Here is a 26,319-nt window from a genome sequence, read left to right as displayed (position 1 = left end):
TTTCCTTATTTATAAAAATAAGGAAAAATGCGGTAAAAAAGGAATACTTTGAATCATCAACTTTACATTACTTTAATAGTTGATAAGAAAATCAGAAAAAAATTGAATGCCTCAAAGTAATAGTACTGCAAAAATAATGGCTAGGGCATCTACCATTGTCTTCTACACAACCTCCCAAGCTTTCAGAGGGCGTATTACTACATTTGGATTTATTACTTATTTATGACAAGTAATAAATAGCAAAAAAAAATAATAACTTTTTTAAAAAAAAAAATTAAAAAATCAGGTTTATTAGAGCAAAAGAAATATGCATCACAGAGAAAAATACAATTGTTAATAAATCTGCCCCTGAGTGCATAAAGTCATCCCCAACCTGTTTGACCCATTCAAATGTAAAAAGATTTGGGGAGCAACATTGGCATGAAAAAAGTTCCTGGGGGTGCCCAATGAGGGCTCTGATTGGCTATTTGGTAGCCCTATGTTGACTGGCAGCCTACAGGAGGCTCTGTTTGTCAGTACACCTGGTTTTTATGCAACCAAAACTTGCCTCCAAGCCAGAAATTCAAAAATAACCACCTACTTGAGGCCACTGGGAGCAACATCCAAGGGACTGGTGAGTAACAGAACAGATTTTTGAGGTGGCAGAGAAAATTGCCATTTTAAGAACTCAGGGCTTCCCCCTTGGATCATAGGATTCATAGAGCATACATGCTAGGCCCCATCGGCCAATGAATGGACAGAGTTCTGCCTTTTGCTCCCACACTACTTCCTGTTACAGTTAGAGCTTCATTATTTCTGGTCATGTGGTCTTTAAGGGAGCCCACAGCTGCATTGACCACATGCTAAAAACAGAGGTTCCATTAGTAATGGACCGTTAGTAAAATATTTAAATTCACCTTTTTTTTTAAATCATAGCAAAAAATGTGTAAGGCAAAAGGGGGGGTTTCAAACCCGGGTCCTCCTTGTTGCTAACTGTCTGCCTTAACCTTTGGGCCAGGGAAGCAGCCAGCAGGTTCTTCAGGAAACTGATCTTTTTTAAAACTGGTTTTAGTCTTATTGGCCATGTAGGGTTAGCCAATCAGAGCTTGTATTAATGTTATAGCTTGAGTACCTAGCTTTTGCTCCTTCTTGCTTGCACTCTTTTATGGTTTAATACTTCCTAGAGAATTGGAAATAATATGGAGAGGCCCATTTATTAACAATCTCATATTTGTGGTTTTAGAGGATTTCCTAACCACAACTGCCATCTAATCCATCTTGGAGTCAGGAAGGAATATTTTCCCCTCTGTGGCAAATTAGAGAGGCTTCAGATGGGGTTTTCGCTTTCCTCTGGATCAACTAGCAGTTAGGCAGGTTATATATAGGCATTATGGTTGAACTTGATGAATGTGTGTCTTTTTTAACCTAACTTACTATGTTACTCTGACTAAACTCATTTCAACTAAAACCACGAATGTCTGGTCATTTATTAAAAGATCCGAATTAAAAAAGCACAAATGAATTAAAATGCGGAATGAAAAGGAACATTTTTCCTGTTTTTTTTTGTTAGTTTGTTTTTCTAAAAAAATTTGTAAACCACTAGAACCACAAATTAAATAAAGATTGTTACAATTTGCCATAAAAAAAGCTCTAATAAGTTATAAAGTTATAATAAATCAGGTTTTTGAATTTTGAGTTTTGGTGCAAAAATACGACTTGTGACAAAAAATCATAAACAATAGTAAATGCTCCCCTAAAATGCAGTTACTGTTACTTATTCATAAACAAATGAATTAAAAAATATATTAGATTTTTACTCAGACTGTATTTGAACAATAAATTTCATTTTATGTAAGTAAAGAAACATGAGAGCGACTGTAAATACCTAAAGGATATGTGTAATGTTTCTCAGGGAAATTTCCCATGACTCGGTACAGGATTTGCTCCATCTGACATTCAGCTGATTTTTCTGTTAAATTAGTAAATATAACTGCCACGTCTATCAAAATTGCACAGAAAATATTTTTCTTCATACAGTGTCTACAGAAAAAATATGAGAGGGTGCTGCATACCCCCATCAAAGGAACATAAACAAAAAGGGGCAGATTTAACAAAATGTGAGATTAGAGCTCACCCCAGAAAAATTCACCCACTCTCATCTACATGAACTCAAAACATTTTTTAGATGGTGAATTGACAGATTTTTAACCTCTTAGACGCAAATTTCAAAAAAATCTTGACTTTTTTCTGTGCAACAAAAAAAATCGTTGCCCGTGTCAAAAAAATTGTCGCACACGTATTTTTTTGATGCGTGAGTTTCTTTTTTATTACGTGCGTGAAAAAAATTGCCCCGCGCGTTTTTTGGGACGCACAACACGTTTGCCATTTCGCTAAACTTTTACAAGATTCACAAAAAACATTTGAGGAAAAGAAAAAAGAACAATGTTAAAAAATCTGTCCCTTAGCAAATAATATTGAGAATGATTGCGACTAGGGAAATATGCTTCCAGAATGCCCACTCATTCTGGATGAATACGTCCCTGAGTCTCACAAAACTCCAAGATGTTAAAGTAAGTTCTCTCTTCTAGAAGTCAGTAACTTACCGTTTATTTTGGGAGCAGCCAATGCTTCACACACGATGCGGTTCCTTGCGTTGATTCCCCAGATACTGTTACGGCTGGGACGGTTCTTAATGTGACTGGGAACAGCAAACATTGGTCTTTATGTGGAAGAGTGTAAATTTACTTTGGAACATTTCACTTGATACCGTTGGTTATTTTGCCTTTATTTTATTAAGTATGATAATGATAAAAGCAAAAAGGTAAAAAAGTGCAAAGATTCATAAGGATCAGGGGATTTATATTATGATATAATATTACAAGGAAGTAACGACTAAAACATACGGCTTTTTATGTGCATTCATTTCCCAAAATTTTAATGACACAAGCTCAAACATATGCCTATACCAGGGGTGGGCAAACTTTTTGGCTCACGGGCCACATTTACTCACCCCCGGGCCGGACCGGGCCAGGGCGGGCAGGGCCAGGCCAGCATTACGGCCCCCTTCGTCTCTTTAATTCCGGCACGCCAATGACACCAAGTCTCGCGTGATGAGACTTGGCGTCGGCGGCGGGCCGGATTAAAAAGGCCAAGGGTTCGGATGTGGCCCGCGGGCCGTAGTTTGCCCACCCCTGGCCTATACTATACTTGGGGGCACATTTACTAATCAATTCTGAGATAAGCTCAGATTTTTTCTTCTATATAATTTGGAGATTTAGAGTTTTTTCAAAATAACTTTTTAAAAATTTTGCCGAAATTTTTTTTTTGCCAGATTTGATCTGTCGAGTAGTGATGAGCAAATTTGTCCCGTTTTGTAGAAAAACTTGCGAAACTACCAAAAAATTTGTGAAACGCAGGTGTCGGATGACCATTCTGTCATGTGCAACTATTTTGACGCAACCGTGACTTTTTTAATGTGCAACAAATTTTCCCACTGCAAATTTTTGTGGAAGTTTTTGTAAAACAATTTGCCAATGACAAAATGCAAATCCATGCCTGCCCCTATTTCACCTATAGACTTCATATGTTTAAATTTAAACTGCTGCCATACTTTAAATAATAATAGTAAGGTCCCCAAACTTTGCAGAACTAGTCACTGGCTGACTACATATTCAGGGTTGGAACAAGTGGGCAGAGCGACCAACAACCAATCCATATCTACCCATTAAATTTCATTGGTTTATATTTAAACTGATGCCATTATTTAAGTATTAATTCCAAGGTTGTTAAACCAGAGTTAGTCACTGGGTATTTGCAGTTCAAAGTTAGGAAAAAGTGGGTGGAGCCACCAACTGCCAATCACATTTCACCTATTTACTTTCAATGGTCAAGTGTAAAATGCTGTCAGTCTCACAATTGTATGCCTGAGTCCCCAAACTTTACAAAGTTAGTCACTGGGGGGCCGCAGTTCAAAAATAGGAAAAGTGGGTTGGGCCACTAACAGCCAATCAGATTTCATCCATTGCATTTTATTGGTTTAAATTTAAAATGCTGCCATTCTCACACTATTTATGCCACACCCACCAACCACCAATCACAATCCATCTATTGACTTTTATTGGTTTAAATTTAAACTGCCATTCTTTAACTATTAATCCTAGGGTCCCTAAACTTTGCAGAGTTAGTCACTGGGTAACTGCAGTTCCAGGTAAGAAAAAAGGGGTGGGGCCACCAACTGCCAATCAGATGTTACTTGTTGACTTTCAGCGGGGAAATTAAAATTAAATTGCTGCCATTCAGACACTATTAAAACCAGGATCCCCAAACTTTGCACATTGGTTTTTACTATATAACTATGGGTCTAAGGTTAGAAAAAGTGGGCGGAGCCAACAACAGATCAGATTTCATTCAGCGACTTCATGTTTTTCAACCCAACATGAAGTTTGTTCTCAAACTTCCCTTTCTAGTTTCATTTGTACATTTAGGGGCACATTTACTAAGACACGAATCCGAACCGAATTGGAAAAATTCCGATTTGAAAATGAACATTTTGCGATTTTTTCGTATTTTTTGCGATTTTTTTCGGCGCCTTTACGACTTTTCGGAAATTGTCGCGACTTTTTTGTTACCAATACGATTTGCGCGAAAAAACTCGAGTTTTTTGTAGCCATTCCGAAAGTTGCGCAAAATCTGGCGATTTTTTCGTAGCGTTAAAACTTGCGTGAAAAGTTGCGCCTTTTTCGTAGCGTTAAAACTTAAAAGGCGCGACGTTTCGCGCAAGTTTTCGGAATGGCTACGAAAAACTCGCGTTTTTTCGCGCAAATCGTATTGGTAACGAAAAAGTCGCGACAATTTTCCGAAAAAATCGCAAAATACCGATCATTACGAAAAAAAAGCAATCGGACGCATTCGGCCCGTTCGTGGGTAAGTAAATGTGCCCCTTAGTGGCAAATTTATTAAAATTGTATTCAAGTTGTAGAGGATTTGGGAATAGCCCCACTTGACTCCTTAAAGCACAAAACAGTTATTGTAGCTTGTCACAAACACCACTACAGACGCTCTAATGCTCTAAAAACAAAATATCCCACCGCTGCCACCAATTGACACGAACGCCACCACAGACGTACGTGACCAGGTGGGTGGCTGTAAGGGTTAACACATCAACTATACAGTTTCTCAACAACCTGTGCAGTCACACCCAAACAGGCCCAACCTGCCAAAACTTAAAAACTGCCACCACTGCATTTAAAGGGCTGCAATCACCCAAGTCTAGATGTCCTATTGCACACTGACGCTTCACAGAGACAAATCACCATAGACTTTATAGCTAAGCACTCTAGAAGATGCTCCAGCAGACAATGCAAGTTAGTCTACAGACAACACAACTAACACACAAGCAAACAGAGGGTTAAGCAGACACACTTTCCTTCTAACTAGCAAGAGGTTAAAACACATTTAACATACACACTCCGCTTAAGGCATAAAGGTTCATTTAGAGCAGCAAAGACAAACTTATTAAATTTTATATTTAATAATCCAAAGTGGACAGTGAGTATATTATATAAAAACAGTTAATGTTACAAAATGACATACAGGTTGCAATTGTTATAAAATAAAAATTTTTATAAAATAAGAAAGGATAAAAATGCAGAAACCTACATACATCACCAGTAGAATGGTCCTATGTGATTCCTGTTCCGGGGGGATAGAAGGAATAGCGACATATACCTCCCAAAGCAGCTCCGTCCCCAAAGGCAAATATTTTCTCAGTTGTCTGGGCCATTGATATACAGATTACAGGGTAGGTCACGCCCCCATCCAATGAGAAAGGTGAGGGCAGGTCACTATTTGGTAACTGGCTGTTCTGGTGACATTTTTATTGTCCAACTTGCCTCAAATACTTATGGGTATTCACCAGAATTATGTCAGGAACTGTGGGGAATCGAGCCCTGGACTTTGTGCCGAGCTGCAGGTGCACTTGCTTTCTGAGCCACAGGAGGCTCTTTGAGCTACATGGGATCAGTTGCCCTTATGTGCCTTCTGCATTTCTACCAGTTTCCCTTCAGTCGCAACCTATATTGTTCATCACATGTGCAGCTGCTTTAAAAATCACCAGCCTATAGAAACCCTCTCTGGGCAACACCCAGTTTCTCGATCATCGTTGCTACTGAGCCTGGTCTTGCCACTTCCGATTCCATGATTGTGTGAAGAAGATGGGAGTGTGAACTCTGGATTGGCGGTTCTAGGTGAGGCTGATCTCTCTAACAGCCGGGAGACCAGTTTCACTAGTAGTGGTGGGGAGGAGAGCAGAGCTAGGCCTAAACAGATGGTGGTTATAGGGGATTCGATCATTAGGAAAGTGGACAGGGTAATCTGTCAAGCGGATCGCTTCAACCGGACAGTTTGCTGTCTTCCTGGTGCCAGGGTTCGGCATGTGGTTGATCGGGTTGACACATTATTGGGAGGGGCTGGGCAAGACCCGGCTGTCTTGGTACATATCGGTACTAACGACAAAATGAACGGTAGGTGGGGGACTTTAAAGAGTGAGTTCAGGGATCTAGGCTCTAAGATTAGGCAAAGGTCCTCCAATGTCATTTTTTCGGAAATTTTGCCGGTGCCGCGTGCAAGTTTAGGGAGACAGCGGGAGCTTAGGGAGCTAAATGCGTGGCTAAAGTCTTGGTGTAGGAAGGAAGGGTTTGGGTTCCTAGAGCACTGGGCTGACTTTTCCTTGGGGTACAATCTATACAGCCCTGACGGATTGCACCTCAATGGAAGGGGGTCTGCTGTGCTAGGGGAGAGAATGGTTAAGAGGTTGGAGGAGTGTTTAAACTAGACAAGGGGGGGGTGGGTGAGCTAGAATTCCATGGGAAAATTAGTGTAGACGGGGTAGGGGGACTAGCAAAGGGTTGTGGGGGAGGAGTGAGGGGGGCATATAGTTTATCAGATAAGGAGCTTCCGTTACAAGGAAAGCAGTCTCATAATTGCCTTAGCTCTAATTCTCCCTTAGCTAATGTAAACATCAGAGGGAGAAGTAATAATCTCCGCTGCATGCTGGCTAATGCGCGTAGCTTGTCGGGTAAATTAGGGGAGCTGCAAGCTATTGCATGTATTGAAAATTATGATTTAATAGGTATCACTGAGACCTGGTGGGATGATAAATGCGACTGGGCTGTGAATTTAAATGGGTATACACTTTTTAGGAGGGACAGAGAGATTAAAAAGGGTGGAGGGGTTTGTCTTTACGTAAAGTCAGACTTAAAGCCATGTAATAAAGACATTACCAATGAAAACGTCGAATCTCTTTGGGTAGAAATTTCAGTAGGGCTGAAGGTCACAAAGAAAATGATCATTGGTGTATGTTATAAACCACCCCGTATAGATGAGGGGGATGAGGCCCAGCTATTGTTGCAAATGGAGGAGGCTTCAAAACTGGGTCAAGTTGTTGTTATGGGGGACTTTAATTATCCGGACATTGACTGGAGTAATGGGGTGGCTAAGTCAGAAAAAGCTAGTAGGTTTGTAAATATGCTAAATGACAACTTTTTATTTCAGGCAGTTCAAGAACCCACTAGGAATGACGCTATTTTGGACCTGGTGATTTCTAATAATAATGAACTTATCTCTAACATTTGTGTGGGTGAGCATTTGGGGAACAGTGATCACAACATGGTCTCCTTTGAGATAATGCTGCAGAGACAGCGCTATAAGGGAGTAACTAAAACACTCAATTTTAGACGTGCAGACTTTGCCAGTATAAGGGCATCTCTGCAATGTGTCAACTGGGAAAGGCTTTTCATGGGGTTAGACACAGAAGGAAAATGGAACATCTTTATAACATTGCTTTGTAGGTATACGCAACAGTATATCCCCCTAGTAAGCAAGGAGAGGCATCGCAAAGCAAAACCTTTATGGCTGAATAAAAGTGTTATTGTCGAGGTGGGTAAGAAAAAACGTGCTTTTAGGGCATTCAAGTTAGCTGGGACAGCAGAAACTTTCATCAGGTACAAGGAAGCAAATAAAGCATGCAAAAAAGCTATCAGGCAAGCTAAAATAGAGATGGAAAGGGATATTGCTGCTAGGAGTAAAAAGAATCCAAAATTATTTTTTAATTATGTGAATAGTAAAAAAATGAAGCAAGAAGGGGTGGGAACTTTATTATCACGGGGGGGTACGTTGGTTGATGAAAACGGGGAAAAAGCTGAAATTTTGAACTCTTATTTTTCATCTGTCTATACATCTGAGGAGCCAGATAATGAAGGCTTCCCTTGTAATATGCCCAGTTCTAGTAATTTAGCTACTGACGCATGGGTCACTCGGGAGGAAATTCAAAAGAGACTTGAACATGTAAAGGTAAACAAAGGTCCAGGGCCGGATGGGATTCATCCCAGGGTATTAAATGAGCTGAGCGCTGTGATTGCCAAACCTCTTCACTTAATTTTTCAGGATTCATTGAGGTCTGGCATGGTGCCAAGAGACTGGCGGATTGCTAATGTGGTGCCGTTATTTAAAAAGGGATCCCGTTCTCAGCCTGAAAACTATAGGCCTGTTAGTCTGACATCAGTAGTAGGAAAACTTTTGGAAGGGGTAATAAGGGATAGGGTACTTGAATACATTGCAGTTCACAATACTATTAGTTTGTGCCAGCATGGTTTTATGCGTAACAGATCTTGCCAGACTAATTTAGTTGCCTTTTATGAGGAGGTGAGTAGGAACCTTGATGCTGGAATGGCAGTTGATGTCATCTACTTGGACTTTGCTAAAGCGTTTGATACAGTACCTCACAGAAGGTTAATGATCAAATTAAGGAATATTGGCCTAGAACATAATATTTGTAATTGGATAGAGAACTGGCTGAAGGATAGAGTACAAAGAGTGGTTGTAAATGGAACATTTTCTAATTGGACCAGTGTGGTTAGTGGAGTACCGCAGGGGTCAGTCCTTGGGCCTTTGCTGTTTAACTTGTTTATTAATGACCTGGAGGTGGGCATAGACAGTATTGTTTCTATTTTTGCTGATGACACTAAATTGTGCAAAACTATAAGTTCCATGCAGGATGCTGCCGCTTTGCAGAGCGATTTGACAAAATTAGATAACTGGGCAGCAAACTGGAAAATGAGGTTCAATGTTGATAAGTGCAAAGTTATGCACTTTGGTAGAAATAATATAAACGCAAACTATCTACTGAATGGTAGTGTGTTGGGGGTTTCCTTAATGGAGAAGGATCTAGGGGTTTTTGTTGATAACAAGTTGTCTAATTCCAGGCAGTGTCATTCTGTGGCTACTAAAGCAAATAAAGTGCTGTCTTGTATAAAAAAGGGCATTGACTCAAGGGATGAGAACATAATTTTGCCCCTTTATAGGTCCCTGGTAAGGCCTCACCTTGAGTATGCAGTGCAGTTTTGGGCTCCAGTCCTTAAGAAGGATATTAATGAGCTGGAGAGAGTGCAGAGACGTGCAACTAAACTGGTTAAGGGGATGGAAGATTTAAACTATGAGGTTAGACTGTCGAGGTTGGGGTTGTTTTCTCTGGAAAAGAGGCGCTTGCGAGGGGACATGATTACTCTGTACAAGTACATTAGAGGGGATTATAGGCAGTTGGGGGATGTTCTTTTTTCCCATAAAAACAATCAACGCACCAGAGGTCACCCCTTTAGATTAGAGGAACGGAGCTTCCATTTGAAGCAGCGTAGGTGGTTTTTCACGGTGAGGGCAGTGAGGTTATGGAATGCCCTTCCTAGTGATGTGGTAATGGCAGATTCTGTTAATGCCTTTAAGAGGGGCCTGGATGAGTTCTTGATCAATCAGAATATCCAAGGCTATTGTGATACTAATATCTACAGTTAGTACTAGTGGTTGTATTTATAGTTTATGTATGTGAGTATAGATTGGTAGGTGTGGGTTAGGTGTGCTGGGTTTACTTGGATGGGTTGAACTTGATGGACACAGGTCTTTTTTCAACCCTATGTAACTATGTAACTATGTAACTATGTAACTATGATCCCTGTGTTCCCTGTCTGTTCCCTGCCTGGTCCCTGTTTGGTTTCCTTGATTTGACTTCTGCTTGACTTCTGGATCTGCTTGAACTCTGCCTGGACTGACCCCTGCCTGATTAACAGATCTGCTTGAACTCTGCCCGGACTGACCCCTGCCTGCTTTACGGATTTGCCTGTTGCCGGACTCTGTATTTTACCTCATCACAGGCTTGTACTTTACTCTTATTTTTGTTTTGTTTTGTTTTCATTAAACTTCCTTGTTTCATCACACTTGGCTGTCTGGCCCTTAAAGGGAGTTCTGGGGGTTATTTGCACATAGGCTCCTACCTGCCAGCCACCCACCTGTGGCTGCACCTGACACATGAGCATTATGTGGGAGATGGAATAATCTTTTCATAGACACCAAACACACCAGGCCTAACACATATTATTCTGGTTTTATCAGAATATTAGATAATCCTGAGATGGATCATCATAACATGGGAGTTTTTGGAGTCTGTGGGGAGCCCTAGCTTCAGTGCGTCTTCAGTGTCGTTTAGGGGGTATTCGTGACTTACCCCTACTGTGAGGGGTTTCCCCTCAAATATGGATTCCAAAGATACTTTCTAAATTGAAAGCCTAACCCTTTCTATGCTGGACCTTACTGCTCCAGCATGACATATCTAATAATAGTAAGGAAAAATCAGGAATAGGACAGGGCAGAGTGAGTGGAAAAGCTGGACAGACTGGAATGGGACAGAGCAGGTGGAAAAGCAAGATAGATCGGGGGGGGGGGGCAGAAAAGCAGGACAAACTTCAGGGGACAGGGGGGGATTGTTTAACCCTACGTGATCAATGAGGCTGCTGCAATATAGTGGAAAAGCCAGTTTAAAAGATCAGATTCATCAAAAACCTGCTGCCTTCTCTCTTGGACAATAAGACTAGGCAACTAGGATGTTCCTGGTAGGAAATCCCTCAGTGCATTACATTGCCCCTTTTAATATGGGGTACATTTCAGGTGCTGGTGAGGTTGGGGTATGCCCTGTCAGGGGATGTTGAGATGGCAGATTCTATTAATGCCTATAAGAGTGGCTTGGGTGACGAGGCAATAGGGATTTACAGTTAGTTTACAATAGGTATTGGGATAGATAGATCGATAGATAGATCAATAGATAGATCGATAGATAGATAGATATAGATATAGTTTTTACATGAGTGTATAGATAGGAATGTATATATAGATATATAAATGCAATGAGTATCTTTTAGGAGGATTGAATTTGATGGACCTTTGTCTTTTAGCAACCCAAATTATCTATGTAATTATGTCTATATTTGGGCACACTCGTGTCATTTAAATGTTGGGAGGGGAGTATATAGTGCAAGCTAGAATTCTATATAAATTCTGCAGAAAGGTTTACCATACCTGAGTAAAGAGCCCTAGAAGCTCCCTCTGTTTGTTTAAGATATTTTAGCTTTGTCTCAGTAGTTTCCTGCTGCAGCTCTAGCTGCTGGTAGCTCAGATTACACAGAGTTGGGAGGGCGAGCGAATTCTGATGGTAGGGAGAGCTCTCTTCCTTTCTGAGAGAGGAAGTCTGACACAGACAAACATGTGTACGCAAAAGAAGAAAAGATATCCTCTGTTTCTTTTGATAGAGGACTAGATAGAGTGCAGTGTGTCTGTGAGTGCTCATGGCTGTATTTACATAGACCTTTCTGATAAAGCTTACTGAGTTTTTACCTTTCCTTCTCCTTTAGAAAATAAATGAAATACATATCTCCAAAATGTATTACATAACTAATAACACACACAACTGTAGGTTTTTGTTGTTTCTTCTGTGTAATATAGATCTCATCTTATGACTCTCGCACTTTTCTCCTCATCATCAGATTTAATTAAATCAATGGGTTTGTCAGCTGAAATGTTCTAAAGTAAATTTACACAGTTTTGCATAAGGACTGGTGACTGCTGTTCCCAGTAACGATAAATAGCCGTCCCATTATAAGTATCAAGGGAATCGAACCAAGGAGCCACATCTCGAGCGAAGAGCTGCCTGCCTCAAAAAGAAAGGGTAAGTAACCAGCTTCTAGATGAGACAACTAAGTATATAGGTAACATCTTTTGGAATTTTAAATATTTTAGTCAGTTGAGTGGGCTTTACATTAAACACATGGAAATTCCGGAAGTATATTTATCTAAAGGCAAATCAGTCTAATGTTATTTCCTTATTCTTAATGTTTAGAATCTTAGTTGGGATCAAGTACAGGTACTGTTTTATTATTACAGAGAAAAGGGAATCATTTAACCATGAAATAAACCCAATAGGGCTGTTCTGCCCCAATAAGGGGTAATTATATCTTAGTTGGGATCAAGTACAGGCACTGTTTTATTATTACAGAGAAAAGGGAATCATTTAACCATGAAATAAACCCAATAGGGCTGTTCTGCCCCCAAAAAGGGGTAATTATTTCTTAGTTGGGATCAAGTACAGGTACTGTTTTATTATTACAGAGAAAAGGGAATCATTTAACCATTAAATAAACCCAATAGGGCTGTTCTGCCCCAATAAGGGGTTATTATATCTTAGTTGGGATCAAGTACAGGTAGTGTTTTATTATTACAGAGAAAAGGGAATCATTTAACCATTAAATAAACCCAATAGGGCTGTTCTGCCCCAATAAGGGGTAATTATATCTTAGTTGGGATCAAGTACAGGTACTGTTTTATTATTACAGAGAAAAGGGAATCATTTAACCATTAAATTAACCCAATAGGGCTGTTCTGCCCCCAATAAGGGGTAATTATATCTTAGTTGGGATCAAGTACAGGTACTGTTTTATTATTACAGAGGAAAGGGAATCATTTAACCATGAAATAAACACAATAGGACTGTTCTGCCCCCAAAAAAGGGTAATTTCATTTTCCCTGTTTCGTGGTTTTTTTGGCGTTTTGTGAATCTTTCCAAAGATTCGCAAATTTTCCAGCGAAGCAAAAACGGGACAGATTCGCTCGTCATTATTGATAATGACAATTGATCTCTGTGGCTTTGCTGCTATAATGTTTTCTGTTGGTAATTATAAATCAATAAAAAGTAGTAAAACCTGAAATATTAATTGAATAATATATTTCTTTGTTTTTTTACATTTTGCTTATGTTTAAAAGTAGATTTTGGGCACAAATCGCTCCCACATTGCTTATAATGGCTTCTACAGAGTGTAAGCACTACCATGATGAAGAGTACGATCCTTGCCTTTTATTTGAAACCTACATTGGGGCTGATAAGGATCCTTCCAAGGATCAGATGATAGAATATCCCATTAAAGTTCTCCATGATATACTCTCTTCAGGTATGACTTTTTTGCTGACTTTAGGGATGTACGATCTGTAGGGTCGTTCTTATATTTATATTTTTACTTTTTATTTGATACAGGATCAGTGAAAGGAGAAACTTTAATCGAACTTAGTGTTAGTTCATCATTTATACATATTCTGGTGGCTGCTGATTACTTTGACAACATCATTTCGCTCCAACCCTCCGAATCTGATTATCAAGAGGCACAGAAATGGTTAAACAAGGAACCAGGAGCCATAGACCACTCCCACCTTACAGAGTTTTTTTGTGGTCTTAAAGATGAATGGTGAGTAAAAAAAACAAAAGTCTACATTCGCAGAGAGACAAAAAATAAGAAACGCTCAGTTGGTTCTACCAAATACAGCGAATTTCAAAATGGTGGTTGAAAACACCAAATATTCAGACGTATCCAAAGCATCCTTTAGTATATGCGTGTACAATTGTATGGTAACTATTAACCATTGAAATGAAACCCCAATAACATAATTTGTTGAATTTGTTCGTATTGATATAAAGGGGTATACTGAGCAAAAAGTTAGAGCTCACCACAGTCCAGTAGAGTAAAAGTCTGCCACTCTCCATTTATTTCTAGGGGACTTTTAAAAGAGTATTTATTAACTAGAAAGGGAAGTTTGAGAACAAACTTCATGCTGGGTTGAAAAACGTGAAGTCAATGAATGAAATCTGATCGTTTGTTGGCTCCAACCACTTTTTCTAACCTTGGACCACAGTTATATAGTAAAAACCACTGTGCAACGTTTGGGGACCCTGGTTTTAATAGTGAATGGCAGCAATTTAAATTTCCCCACTGATACCAACTAAGTCACTCAACGAGTGACATCTGATTGGCGGTTGGTGGCTCTGCCAACTCTTTCTAACCTGAAACTGCGGTTACCCAGTGACTAACTCTGCAAAGTTTAGGGACCCTAGGATTAATAGTTAAAGAATGGCAGCAGTTTAAATTTAAACCAATAAAAGTCAGTAGGTAAATTTTGATTGGTGGTTGGTGGGTGTGCCCACTTTTTCTAACGTTGAAGTCACCCAGTGACACACAGTGGGCACCCTGGCATAAACAGTGTGAGAATGACAGCATTTTAAATTTAAACCAATAAAATTCAATAGATGAAATTTGATTGGCTGTTAGTGGTCTATTTTTGAACTGCAGTCCCCCAGTGACCAACTTTTGGGGATTCAGGCATAAAAATTATGAGACTGACAGCATTTTAAACTTCACCATTGAAAGTAAATAGGTGAAATGTGATTGGCAGTTGGTGGCTCCGCCCACTTTTTCTAACCCTGAATACGTAGTCAGCCAGTGACTGACTGTGCAAAGTTTGGGAACCCTGACATAAATAGTGTGAGAAAAGCAGCATTTTAAATTTAAACCTCAAAAAAATCAACAGGTGAAGTCTGATTGGCTGTTGGTAGCTCCACCCATTTTTTAAAACCTAAAAATGCAGTCCCCTACTGACCTTGGTTTTAATACTGTGAGAATGGCAGCAGGCTGACTTTCCCAATTGAAAATTAATAGTTAAAATCTGACTGGCTGTTGGTGGCTCCACCTACTTTTTCTAACTCTGAACTGCAGTTACTGGGTGATTAGCTCTGCAAAGTCTGGGGACCTTAGTATTAATATTTAAAGAATGGCAGCAGTTTAAATTTAAACATATGAAGTCTATAGGTGAAATCTGATTGGCTGTTGTCCCCGCCCACTTTTCTAAACTTGGAACATAGTTACCCAGTGACAAATTGTGCAAAGTTTGGGGACCCTGTCATTATAACATGTGAGAATGGCAGCAGTTAAAATTTCCTCACTGAAAACAATGAAAGAAATGTGATTGGCTTTTGGAAGCCCCGCCCACTTATTCTAACCTTGAGTATGTAGTCACCCAGTGACTGACTGTTCAAAGTTTGGGAACCCTTGCATCAAACCAATAAAATTCATTAGGTTAAATCTGATTGGCTGTTGGTGGCTCCACCCACTTTTCAAAATGAAAATTGCAGTCCTCTATTGACCAACTATGAAAAGTTTGGGGACCCTGGTGTTAATACTGCGAGAATGGCAGCAGGTTGAATTTCCCCATTGAAAGTCAATAGGTAAAACCTGATTGGCTGTTGGTGGCTCCACCCAGGTAAAAAATCCACCAATGGTGAAATGTAGAGACATGCCTGACAAAAAATGACACCCATCACTAATGGAGAGTGGTGGAATGTCACTCAAGCACACTGTGGCAAGCACTAACTTTACTTTTTCATAAATATACCACTAGGGATGCACCAAACCCAATTTTTAGGGTTTGGCCGAACCCCCTGAATCCATGTTAAGGGATTCAGTCAAATACCGAACCGAATCAGCATATGCTATTTAGGATTTGGGAGGGTTAAATGTCAAAGCATGTGACAAAAATGTTACACTTCTGTGTTTATGCGGCGACATTAACCCTTCCAAATCGTAATTAGCATATGCCGAATACGGAACCGAATCCTGGATTCGATGCATCCCTACTCTGAACTGCATTAAATGCTGAATGCTAATCAGCCTGTCCATTTATAATATTTCTGTGACTTATTTTGAATGGGAGACAGGACTAATTATCTAAAGATTCTCTTGTTTTCTAGCTCAGACTGTAAAGAACATGAAGAAAAGACCAGAAGAGCCATCAAACAGATTTTAAGATGGGATATTACCAAAGATAACCCACTGGGTGATGTTGTGTTGCCCCAAGCAGACTGTGTGTACAGTTGCGCCTACTTGGAACCTGTTAGTAAAGATCATGAGATGTATCTGAAGCTCCTAAAACAAATCTGCTCCCTTGTGAAGGTTGGAGGTCACCTGATCCTCATTTCAGTATTCAATATCTCTTACTTTATGTTAGGCCAACACAAGTTTTCCGCCCTGACATGTGATGAAGAGTTTGTGCGAAAGGCTGTGTCGAGCAACGGGTTAATTATAGAGAAATTTGAGAAAGAAAAAAACAAATACAATTCTGATTTGTTTGATTATGAATTTTTGGCATATTTTGTATGCCGGAAGGATAGAGAGGTCTAAATGCCTGAATCCCTAAAGACGAAGTTCATCTTAACATTGCTATTAGTTTTTTAGGCTTGGTGATTATGGTTTCATAGTTATGGAGACCTTGCTCCTCACAACACAACATGGTATAAATTCGAATTAAACTTGATCATTGCTGTTTTTATAAAATGTCACAATAATGCTTGAATTGTGCGTACGAATACCGAATTTTTCGAGTTGAAAGTATTGTTAAGACTCAAAAAATTGGAGTTTAAATGGATGTTCGTTTCCATAAATTCTCTTTATTTTTCCTAAACAGGAAGTGCTCCAGCAGCCATTTTAGGACCATTGGCACTCATTCTTGGAAAACAATAATGTGTTTAATTTTCACTTGAAACTGGGTGAAATAGAAAACAATAATGAGATGAACTTCCCCATGAAACTGGGTGAAATAGAAAACAAAGACGGGATTAACTTCTCCATGAAACTGGGTGAAACAGAAAACAATGATGAGATTAACTTCCCCATGAAACTGGGTGAAATAGAAAGCAATGAGGGGATTAACTTCTCCATGAAACTGGGTGAAATAGAAAACAATGAGGGGATTAACTTCCCCATGAAACTGGGTGAAATAGAAAACAATGAGGGGATTAACTTCTCCATGAAACTGGGTGAAACAGAAAACAATGAGGGGATTAATTTCCCCATGAAACTGGGTGAAATAGAAAACAATGAGGGGATTAACTTCTCCATGAAACTGGGTGAAATAGAAAGCAATGAGGTGATTAACTTCTCCATGAAAATGGGTGAAACAGAAAACAATGAGGGGATTAATTTGTCATTCAGAATGTGTCAAGCACAGGCTGTCACTGACTATTCTATTCCTTTACTAGTCTAACCCTCCATAAGACTCAATGGTACTGGACAGATCGAACCTTTCTATTTCCAAAAAAAGTTAAATAAACATTAATAAATCACAAATGATTGGAGTTATTTTTTAAAAACTAGAATTTTTCAGGGAACAATAATAAAAAAATGAGTTCTGGTGAAAACCCATTCATAAATCTCGAAATTATCTAGAAGTAAGAAAAAAAATCCAACTTTATCTCAAAATTGCTTAGTAAATGTGCCCCCCAATTCCAGCCAGGGCAACTTAAGGATATAGTTGGTAAGTTTCCCACTTTCTGCCTGGTGTTTCTTCTAGATTTCTCCCATGTTCCAAGACTGAGCCTAGTGTGAATTCCATAGGGTGCTTTAATCATAAGTTCCATGGTGCAGAAACTGATGTGAATGGTATATAACAATATATTTAATAACACAATTTAAAGTAGCTTTTCATTGGTAATGAGAAATCTCCTGCTAAATTAATAAAATATTATAATGACATTTGGAAGTGGTTGGATTCATTTTGGCTGCTGAACCATTGTTATCATCAATTAAATAAAGATAAGTTTATACTTTATCTGCAACACTTTTGAAATTTTTGTGTGAATTTTTTTCGCCAGGCATGGATTCACAGTAAATCTCTGCATTTTGTCATTGGCAAATTGTTTTGCAAAACTTTCGCAAAAATTTGCAGTGGGAACATCAAAAAAGTCACGGTTACGTCAAAATAGGAACGATCGCATCAAAATAGTCGCACATGACAAAATGGTCATGCGACGCCTGCGTTCCACAAATTTTTTGGTAGTTTTGCAAATTTTTCTACAAAAAGGGACAGATTTGCTCATCACTACTCGATAGATCAAATCTGGCGATTTTTTTTTCGACAAAATTTTAAAAAAGTTATTTTTAAAAAAACTCAAAATCTCTAGAAGAAAAAAATCAGAGTTTATCTCAAAATTTAATAGTAAATGTGCCCTCAAGTATAATATAGGCATATGTTTGAGCTTGTGTCATTAAAATTTTGGAAAATGAATGCACATAAAAAGCCATATGTTTTTGTCGTTACTTCCTTGTAATATTATATCATAATATAGACCCCTTTTGCTTTCATCATATGTAATAAAATAAAAGCAAAATAACCAACGGTATCAGGTGAAATGTTCCATAGTAAATTTACATTCTTCCACATAAAGACCAATGTTTGCTGTTCCCAGTCACATTAAGAACCGTCTCAGCCATAACAGTATCTGGGGAATCAACGCAAGGAACCACATCATGTGTGAAACATTGGCTGCTCCCAATAGAAATGGTAAGTTACAGACTTCTAGAAGAGAGAACTTACTTTAACATCTTTTTGAGTTTTGTGAGACTCAGGGACGTATTCATCAAATATTTTACTGAGGCGAGTGGGCATTCTGGAAACATATTTCTTTAGTCGCAATTCTCAATATTATTTGTTAAGGGACAGATTTTTTTAACATTGTTCTTTTTTTCTTTTCCTTGAATCAAGCTTTTCAGCACAAATTTGTGTATTTAAATTATTACTCTAAAACCACAAATTGGTTAGGTAAGATCATGAGATGTATCTGAAACTCCAAAAAAAAATCTGCTCCCTTTTGAAGATAGGAGGTCACCTGGTCCTCATTGCAGTCCTCAATATAACTTACTACATGATAGACCAGCACAAGTTTTCCACCCTGCCCTGTGATGAAGAGTTTATACGAAAGGCTCTGGCAAATGAGGGGTTAATTATTGAGAGATCTGGGGGAAAAAAACAGAGGTCTAAATTACCAAATCTCCATAGACAAAGTTGAGTTCACTAATTACATTATTGATGTAATTTGTTTTCATTATTGTTATTTTTGTTCAGTGATTGCGGTTTAATTGGTATGGAGACGTTGCTTCTTGATCCTCCATATCTGTGTTGCTGGATGAAAAGAATGTGTATTGAGACTTTGCCATTTTCCTTCTGCTCCCCAATAATTTTCAATTTAAATTGTAAAAATATAGAGGCAGATTTATTGGCCCTGATAAAATTTGTAAATTTCACGATATTTTTGAGATTCATCATCTAAAAAACTTTCTGAGTTCATGTAGATGAGAGTGGGTGAATTTTTCTGTGGTGAGCTCTGATCTCACATTTTGTTAAATCTGCCCCTTTGTGTTTATGTTCCTTTGATTGCATTATGCAGCACCCTCTCATATTTTTTCTGTAGACACTGTATGAAGAAACAGGTGGTTTTTTTTACAATTCGTTTTTTTGCACTAAAACTTAAATTTTTCATTTAAAAAACAGTTTTTTTGTGATTTATTATAACTTTGCAATCTAAATGCTTTCTGTCAAGTAGAATCAGTGGGATATGTCCAAGGCAAATTGTAATAATCTTTATTTAATTTGTGGTTTTAGTGGTTTACAGATTTTTTTAGAAAAAAAAAAAAAAAACAGAAAAACTTTTCGTTTTCATTCCACATTTTAATTCATTTGTGCTTTTTTAATTTGGATTTTTTAATAAATGACCAGACATTCGGGGTTTTAATTTAAATGAATTTATTTAGAGTAACGTAGTAATATAGTAAGTTAGGTTAAAAAAGACACACATTCATCAAGTTCAACCTTAATGCCTATACAGTATATAGCCTGCCTAACTTCTAGTTGATCCTGAGGAAGGCGGAAACCTCATCTGAAGCCTCTCTAATTTGCCACAGAGGGGGTAAAAAATTCCTTCCTGACTCTAAGATGGCAGCTGGGGCTTGGAAATCCTCTAAAGCCACAGATATGAGATTGTTAATAAATGGGCCATATTATTTCCAATTCTTTAGGAAGTGTTAAACCAGAAAAAGAGTGCAAGCAAAAAGGAGCAAAATCTAGGGCAAGCCACAGTACTCAAGCTTTAACATTAATACAAAAGCTCTGATTGGCTAACCCTACATGACCAATAAGACTAAAACCAGTTTTAAAAAAGATCAGTTTCCTGAAGAACCTGCTGGCTGCTCCCCTGGTCCAAAGGTTAAGGCAGAGCAGTCAGCAACAAGGAGGATCCTGGTTTGAAACCCCCCTGTTGCCTTACATATTTTTTGCAATGATTTAAAAAAAAATGTGTATTTAAATATTTTCTTAACAGTCCATTACTAATGGAACCTCTGTTTTTAGCATGTGGTCAATGCAGCTGTGTGCTCCCTTAAAGACCACATGACCAGAAATAATGCAGCTCTAACTGTAACAGGAAGTAGTGTGAAAGCAAAAGGTAGAACTCTGTCCATTAATTTGCTGATGGAGCCTAGCATGTATGTGTGCCCTTGGCTTGTTTGTGTGCACTGTGAATCCTATGATCCAAGGGGGCGGCCCTGAATTCTTAAAATGGCAATTTTCTCTGCCACTTCAAAAATCTGTTCTGTTACTCCCAGGTCCCTTGGATGTTGCTCCCTGTGGCCTCAAGTAGGTGCTTATTTTTGAATTTCTAGCTTGGAGGCAAGTTTTGGTTGCATAAAAACCAGGTGTACTGACAAACCAAGCTGCCTGTAGGCTGCCAGTCCACATAGAGCTATTAAATAGCCAATCAGAGTCCTCATTTGGCACCCCAAGCAACTTTTTTCATGCCAATGTTGCTCCCCAAATCTTTTTACATTTGAATGGGTCAAACAAGTTGGGGATAACTTCATACACTCAGGGGCAGATTTATTAACAATCGTATTTTTCTCTGTGATTCATATTTCTTTTGCTCTAATAATCCTGATTTTTTTTCAAGTGATTTTTTGCGTTGTGTAGAAGTCAATGGAAGATACCCTAGCCATTATTTTTGCAGTCCTATTACTTTGAGGTATTCAATTTTTTTTCTGATTTTCTTGGGGAGCTTATCAACTATTAAAGTAATTTTTACTGCATTTTTTCCGAAACATTTGTGCTTTTTTAAAATGTTGAAGCTTGGAAAAACCTCTGAAATTACACAAATCAGAATTTTAATAAATTTGCCTCTTGGAGGCCCATTTATCAACATTCTGATTTTTGAAACCTCGGAAAAACTAATTTTCACTTTACTAAATGTAAACCGTAAACACGAAAGTTTCCATTTTATTCCTATGGGAATTTTAGAAGCGTATTTACCAATGGTTAAAAGTTAGTGTTAACCATTTGATAAATATGCTTCTAAAGATCCCATGGGAATAAATAGAGAGTGGGTGAATTTTTCTGTGGTGAGCTCTGATCTCACATTTTGTTAAATCTGCCCCTTTGTGTTTATGTTCCTTTGATGGGGTTACGCAGCACCATCTCATAATTTTTCTGTAGACACTGTATGAACAAAAATATTTTGTGTAAAATTTTGATAGACGTGGCAGTTATATTTACTAATTTAACAAAGAAAAATCAGCTGAATGTCAGATGGAGCAAATCTTGTACCGAGTCATGGGAAATTTCCATGAGAAACACTCCACATATCCCTAAGGTATTTACAGTTGTTCTCATGTTTTTGCTTCTTTACTTACATAAAATGAAATTTATTGTTCAAATACAGTCTGAGTAAAAATCTAATATATTTTTTAATTTATTTGTTTATCGTTAGTAAGTGCATTTTAGGGGAGCATTTACTACTGTTCATGATTTTTTTCCTCGCAATTCATGTTTTTGCGCTAAAACTCAAATTTTTCATTCAAAAAACTGATTTTTTTGTGTTTTATTATAACTTTGCCATCTAAATGCTTTCTGTCAAGTAGAATCAGTGGGAGCTTTTTTTATGGCAAATTGTAACAATCTTTATTTAACTTATGGTTCTTGTGGTTTACAGATTTTTTTAGAAAAACAAACAAACAAACATAAAAACAAAAAAATTTGTGCTTTTTTAATTCAGATCTTTTTAATAAATGACCAGACATTTGTGGTTTTAGTTGAAATGAGTTTAGTCAGAGTAACGTAGTAAGTTAGGTTTAAAAAAGACACACATTAATCAAGTTGAACCATAATGCCTATATATAACCTGCCTAACTGCTAGTTGATCCAGAGGAAGGTGAAAACCCCATCTGAAGCCTCTCTAATTTGCCCCAGAGGGGAAACAATTCCTTCCTGACTCCAAGATGGCTTAGATGGCAGTTGTGGTTTCGAAATCCTCTAAAACCACAAATATGATATTGTTAATAAATGGGCCTCTCCGTATTATTTCCAATTCTTCTAAGTGTTAAACCAGAAAAGAGTGCGAGCAAGGAGGAGCAAAAGCTAGGGCAAGCCACAGTACTCAAGATATAACATTAATATGAGCTCTACATGGCCAATAAGACTTTTAGGATTTGATTCTAAAACTAGTTTTAAAAAAGATCAGAACCTGCTGGCTGCTCCCCTGGCCCAAAGGTTAAGGCAGAGCAGTTAGCAACAAGGATGATCCTGGTTTGACCCCCCCCCCTGTTGCCTTACACAATTTTTGCTATGATTTGAAAAAAAAAATATGAATTTAAATATTTTCTTAATTGATTTTTAAATTGTACAGAATCTTAGAAATTTCAATCATTTTTTTTATTCAACATATTTTTTAAATTCAAATTTATAACTGGCAGGCTTTCATAGAAGCACAGAGACCGGCCTCTTTAGTTTTGAAGATAAAGTGAAATATAGAAAATGAGTGAAAATGAGCTGCCCATGTTTACTTTTTTGCTGTGTATTTTGCCCAGGAAAACTTTAGCTTTCACAATAATTAGCCAAGGGGACTAGCTAGAGGGCCAACATATTTAAAACAGGGAGGGATAGGTAAAGGAGAGCACATGTTGTAGCACACAAGACATGGTCTCTTTACTCACTGTCACATGGTCTCTGCTTTCATCCTTTGTAAATAATACATTGATTATTCATTATTTTCAGCAACAATAAATGCCCAGACCCAAGGAGCGTATCTCCTGTATGTATCCAGCATCTTGTGCCAACAGTGTCCTTCCAGAATATCACCCAGGATTCCAGGCGAGAGTGTCGATTACAGCAAATCCCAAGGTATTTGATGTTTCATCTGAACTACATGAGATGTGACACTGAGAAGCATTGTATTGAGATCTAGCTGACATATAGTTTATATTATATGTGTATATTCATTTTATATTCTATAACAGTATGCGTTGTTGTTCTTTGCTGATATCCTATTGGTTCATGGTATGAAAGACCCTAAAACCTAATGATTTCTGAGCATTACACATTTTTTCATTCTCGTTATTCAGTGCTAATGCATATATTTGAATTCCGGTTAAAAGATATTAAGTGACCTTTGCTAATAATATAATATAATCACTATGAACTGCGCAGACCATAAGGACTACCACGATGAGGAGTTTGATCCCTGTTGTCTCTTTGACACGTACGTCGGGGTTGATAAGATCATTTCTAAGAAGGAGCTGTTGGAAGATCCCCTGAGATTTCTCTATAAATTATCAATACTGAGAATACTGAAAGCCAACCAAAGGGTGATAGAATTGTAATATCCATACATCACATAATATTTAGATACATTTAATACAAATTCCAATAAATAACAAACATTAGAGACCCATTTATCAACATTCTCATTGAAAGAGCCTTTTAAGAAAAACACAAACAAAAAAAAGTGGTAAAACGTTGAAAAAAGAACTTTTTTGTTGTTTTTACATTTTTCCTTGAATGCTTGTGGACTTTTATGAAGATTCATGGAAAACCGAACAACCCCCCCACCCCCTAAAAACTTCTAAAAGCATGAATAGTGTTATCATTTGTCTAGGGCAGGTCCCATTGACTTCTACATCACTTCGACAGCTTTTAGATGAAGACGTTTTGTATTAGTGGTTTTCAGGGTTTCTATTTATTTACACTGTAGTTCATTATAAGTTTAAAGAACCATGTAGTATCCTTAAAGGAGAATGAAAGGTTAAAACTAAGCTTAATCAGAATGGTCTCTGTAAATACAGCCATAAACACTCACAGTACTGCCGCTCCGAGTCCTCTGTGAAAAGAAACACTACATTCCCTTTCTTCTATTCAGCACACATGGGCTTCTGTGTCAGACTTCCTTCTTTCAGCTCAAAACTCCTGTATAGCCATGAGTCTGTGTAGCTTCCTTCTCTTTCCCCTTCCCCCCTGCTCTCTCCTCCTGTCACGCAAAATAGGTGCGGTCACAGACGCGGACGACAAAAAAGTCATGTGACCAACGTGTTTCATGAATTTTCTTGCCGTTTCGTAAATTTTACGACGAAGCAAAACGGGACAGATTCACTTATCACTAGTAATGAATAGAAATCGACAGAATAATATAATTTCACTCGCATTTTTAAAAGTTTACAATACATTTGATTAATTTTACTCCCACTATAACTTGACAAACCCACATCTTGAATTACTACTACTGCATGCGAATGTAATAAAGTCGTTCAAATACCATTTGAGTGAATGATATTTTTTCAGTGTTTTGTTGATTATTAATAATGACACTTTTATTTTACAAATATTATTTTTTCACATTCTTTTTTTACATTTTGTTCCGTATTTTATTCTTCTGCCATTGTTTGTAGACAGGTACATGTGGTTAAAAATTTGTGTGCATGAAAGATGTACCCTCCATTTTGCCCAGTAAGAATGTAAGAAAGATTTTACAAACAACTGAGATGATATTTATCTCAGACAAAAACTATTTGTCTTTTTTTATTGTTTTGTTTGTAAACCACATGTTGTTTGTTCATGATTTTCATCCACAGAACCAAGTGCCTCGACTACGCAGTTTATCCATCGCTGAGCGAGAGTCAGCCTCTGGGATTCAACCGTGAGTACTGAATGTTGTATTTGGAATCTTTACTGATAAAATTAATTAGTTCATGGATAAAAAGTCTTGATACAAGTTGATTGATATTAAATGACCTTTGTTTTCAGGGTAACGGGACTGTTGGGGAACCCTCACTATGAGCGGCACAGAGCAGAAGCACTACCTTGATGATCTGGATGCTTGTCTTCTCTTTGACACGTACTTCGGGGCTGATAAGACCATTGCTAAGAAGGAGCTGCTGGAAGATCCCATGAGCTTTCTCTATAAATTATTCTCATCGGGTATGTGAGCTCCATTATAAATATTGAGAATACTGAAAGCCAACTAAACTTTTACTTTAAATTGTTCTGCTTCATAATTTTTTAAGCATTAGAAAACAAAATCAGTATCAACAAATCAAAATGAAGAGAACTTTTTTGTACTCTATTCTCCTAAATGAATTAATTCAAGATGATTTATGACCGTAATTTTTTGTTTATCCCAAGTAGGGATGCACCAAATCCACATTTTTTGATTCTGGCGAACCCCCGGATCCTTCATTAGAGATGTAGCGAACTGTTCGCCGGCGAACTAATTCGCGCGAACATCGGGTGTTCGCGAACTTTCGGCGTATGTTCGCAATTTGGGTTCGCCTTAGCTGGCGCCAAATTTTTACCTCTCACCCCAGAGTCAGCAGATACATGGCAGCCAATCAGGCAGCTCTGCCTCCTGGACCACCCCCCCAACCCTGGACCACTCCCTTCCATATATAAACCGAAGCCTAGCAGCCATTTTACATTCTGCCTGTGTGTGTTTGAAGAGATAGTGTAGAGAGAGAAGCTGTGCAGGGATTTGAGGGAGAGTTTAGGTAGCTTTGCTGGGTCTGACTAGTGAATGTGATCTGCTTTCTACTGCTCTGTATTAGCAGCACATAGGGAGAGATTTGTGCAGGGATTTGAGGGAGAGTTTAGGTAGCTTTGCTGAGTCTGACTAGTGAATGTGATCTGCTTTCTACTGCTCTGTATTAGCAGCACATAGGGAGAGATTTGTGCAGGGATTTGAGGGAGAGTTTAGGTAGCTTTGCTGGGTCTGACTAGTGAATGTGATCTGCTTTCTACTGCTCTGTATTAGCAGCACATAGGGAGAGAGCTGTGTCCAAGTGTGCAGGGATTTGAGGGAGAGTTTAGGTAGCTATTAGTCTAGCTGTGTTGGGGACTGGTGTGCTGCTCCTAGTAGTTCACCACCAGCACCAACCAGAGATCACTTTTGTTTTATTATTATTTTTTTTTCATTTATCTTATTAGATATTAGATATATTAGATATAGATATTTAGATATTTATTTAGACATTCTGTCTAAAAATAACAATAGTAATTCCGTGT

At 38.2% G+C, this 26,319-nt stretch overlaps 3 protein-coding genes across 4 annotated transcripts in view; 2 read left to right on the top strand and 1 right to left on the bottom strand.

Annotated features, from left to right (window-relative positions):
- Positions 1–2,671, bottom strand: part of LOC100497639 (nicotinamide N-methyltransferase) — a 32,602-nt gene extending 29,931 nt beyond the window's left edge. The window contains exon 1 of the mRNA XM_031890743.1: positions 2,583–2,671. The gene's annotated coding sequence lies outside the window, so the exon portion shown is untranslated. The remainder of the gene's footprint in view (positions 1–2,582) is intronic.
- Positions 2,672–11,945: 9,274 nt separating this feature from the next.
- On the top strand, positions 11,946–17,785 carry MGC88898 (protein). 2 transcript variants are annotated; one of them, XM_031890386.1, is made up of 4 exons: positions 11,946–12,022; positions 13,117–13,298; positions 13,382–13,589; positions 15,923–16,596. In XM_031890386.1, exons 2-4 carry the CDS (start codon positions 13,151–13,153, stop codon positions 16,350–16,352), a joined length of 786 nt encoding a protein of 261 aa, XP_031746246.1. In that variant the 5' UTR covers positions 11,946–12,022; positions 13,117–13,150; the 3' UTR covers positions 16,353–16,596.
- A 7,286-nt stretch (positions 17,786–25,071) lies between these two features.
- The window catches only part of LOC100492062 (nicotinamide N-methyltransferase), a 34,611-nt gene continuing 33,363 nt past the window's right edge, over positions 25,072–26,319 (top strand). Inside the window, exon 1 of the mRNA XM_031890751.1 lies at positions 25,072–25,239. Coding sequence (XP_031746611.1) covers positions 25,095–25,239 — 145 coding nt within the window. The 5' untranslated portion in view covers positions 25,072–25,094. The remainder of the gene's footprint in view (positions 25,240–26,319) is intronic.

This window comes from Xenopus tropicalis, chromosome 8 (genome assembly GCF_000004195.4).
Source record: "Xenopus tropicalis strain Nigerian chromosome 8, UCB_Xtro_10.0, whole genome shotgun sequence".
NCBI classification, from domain to species: Eukaryota; Metazoa; Chordata; class Amphibia; order Anura; family Pipidae; genus Xenopus; species Xenopus tropicalis.
This window is presented reverse-complemented; position numbering and strand designations above follow the sequence as displayed.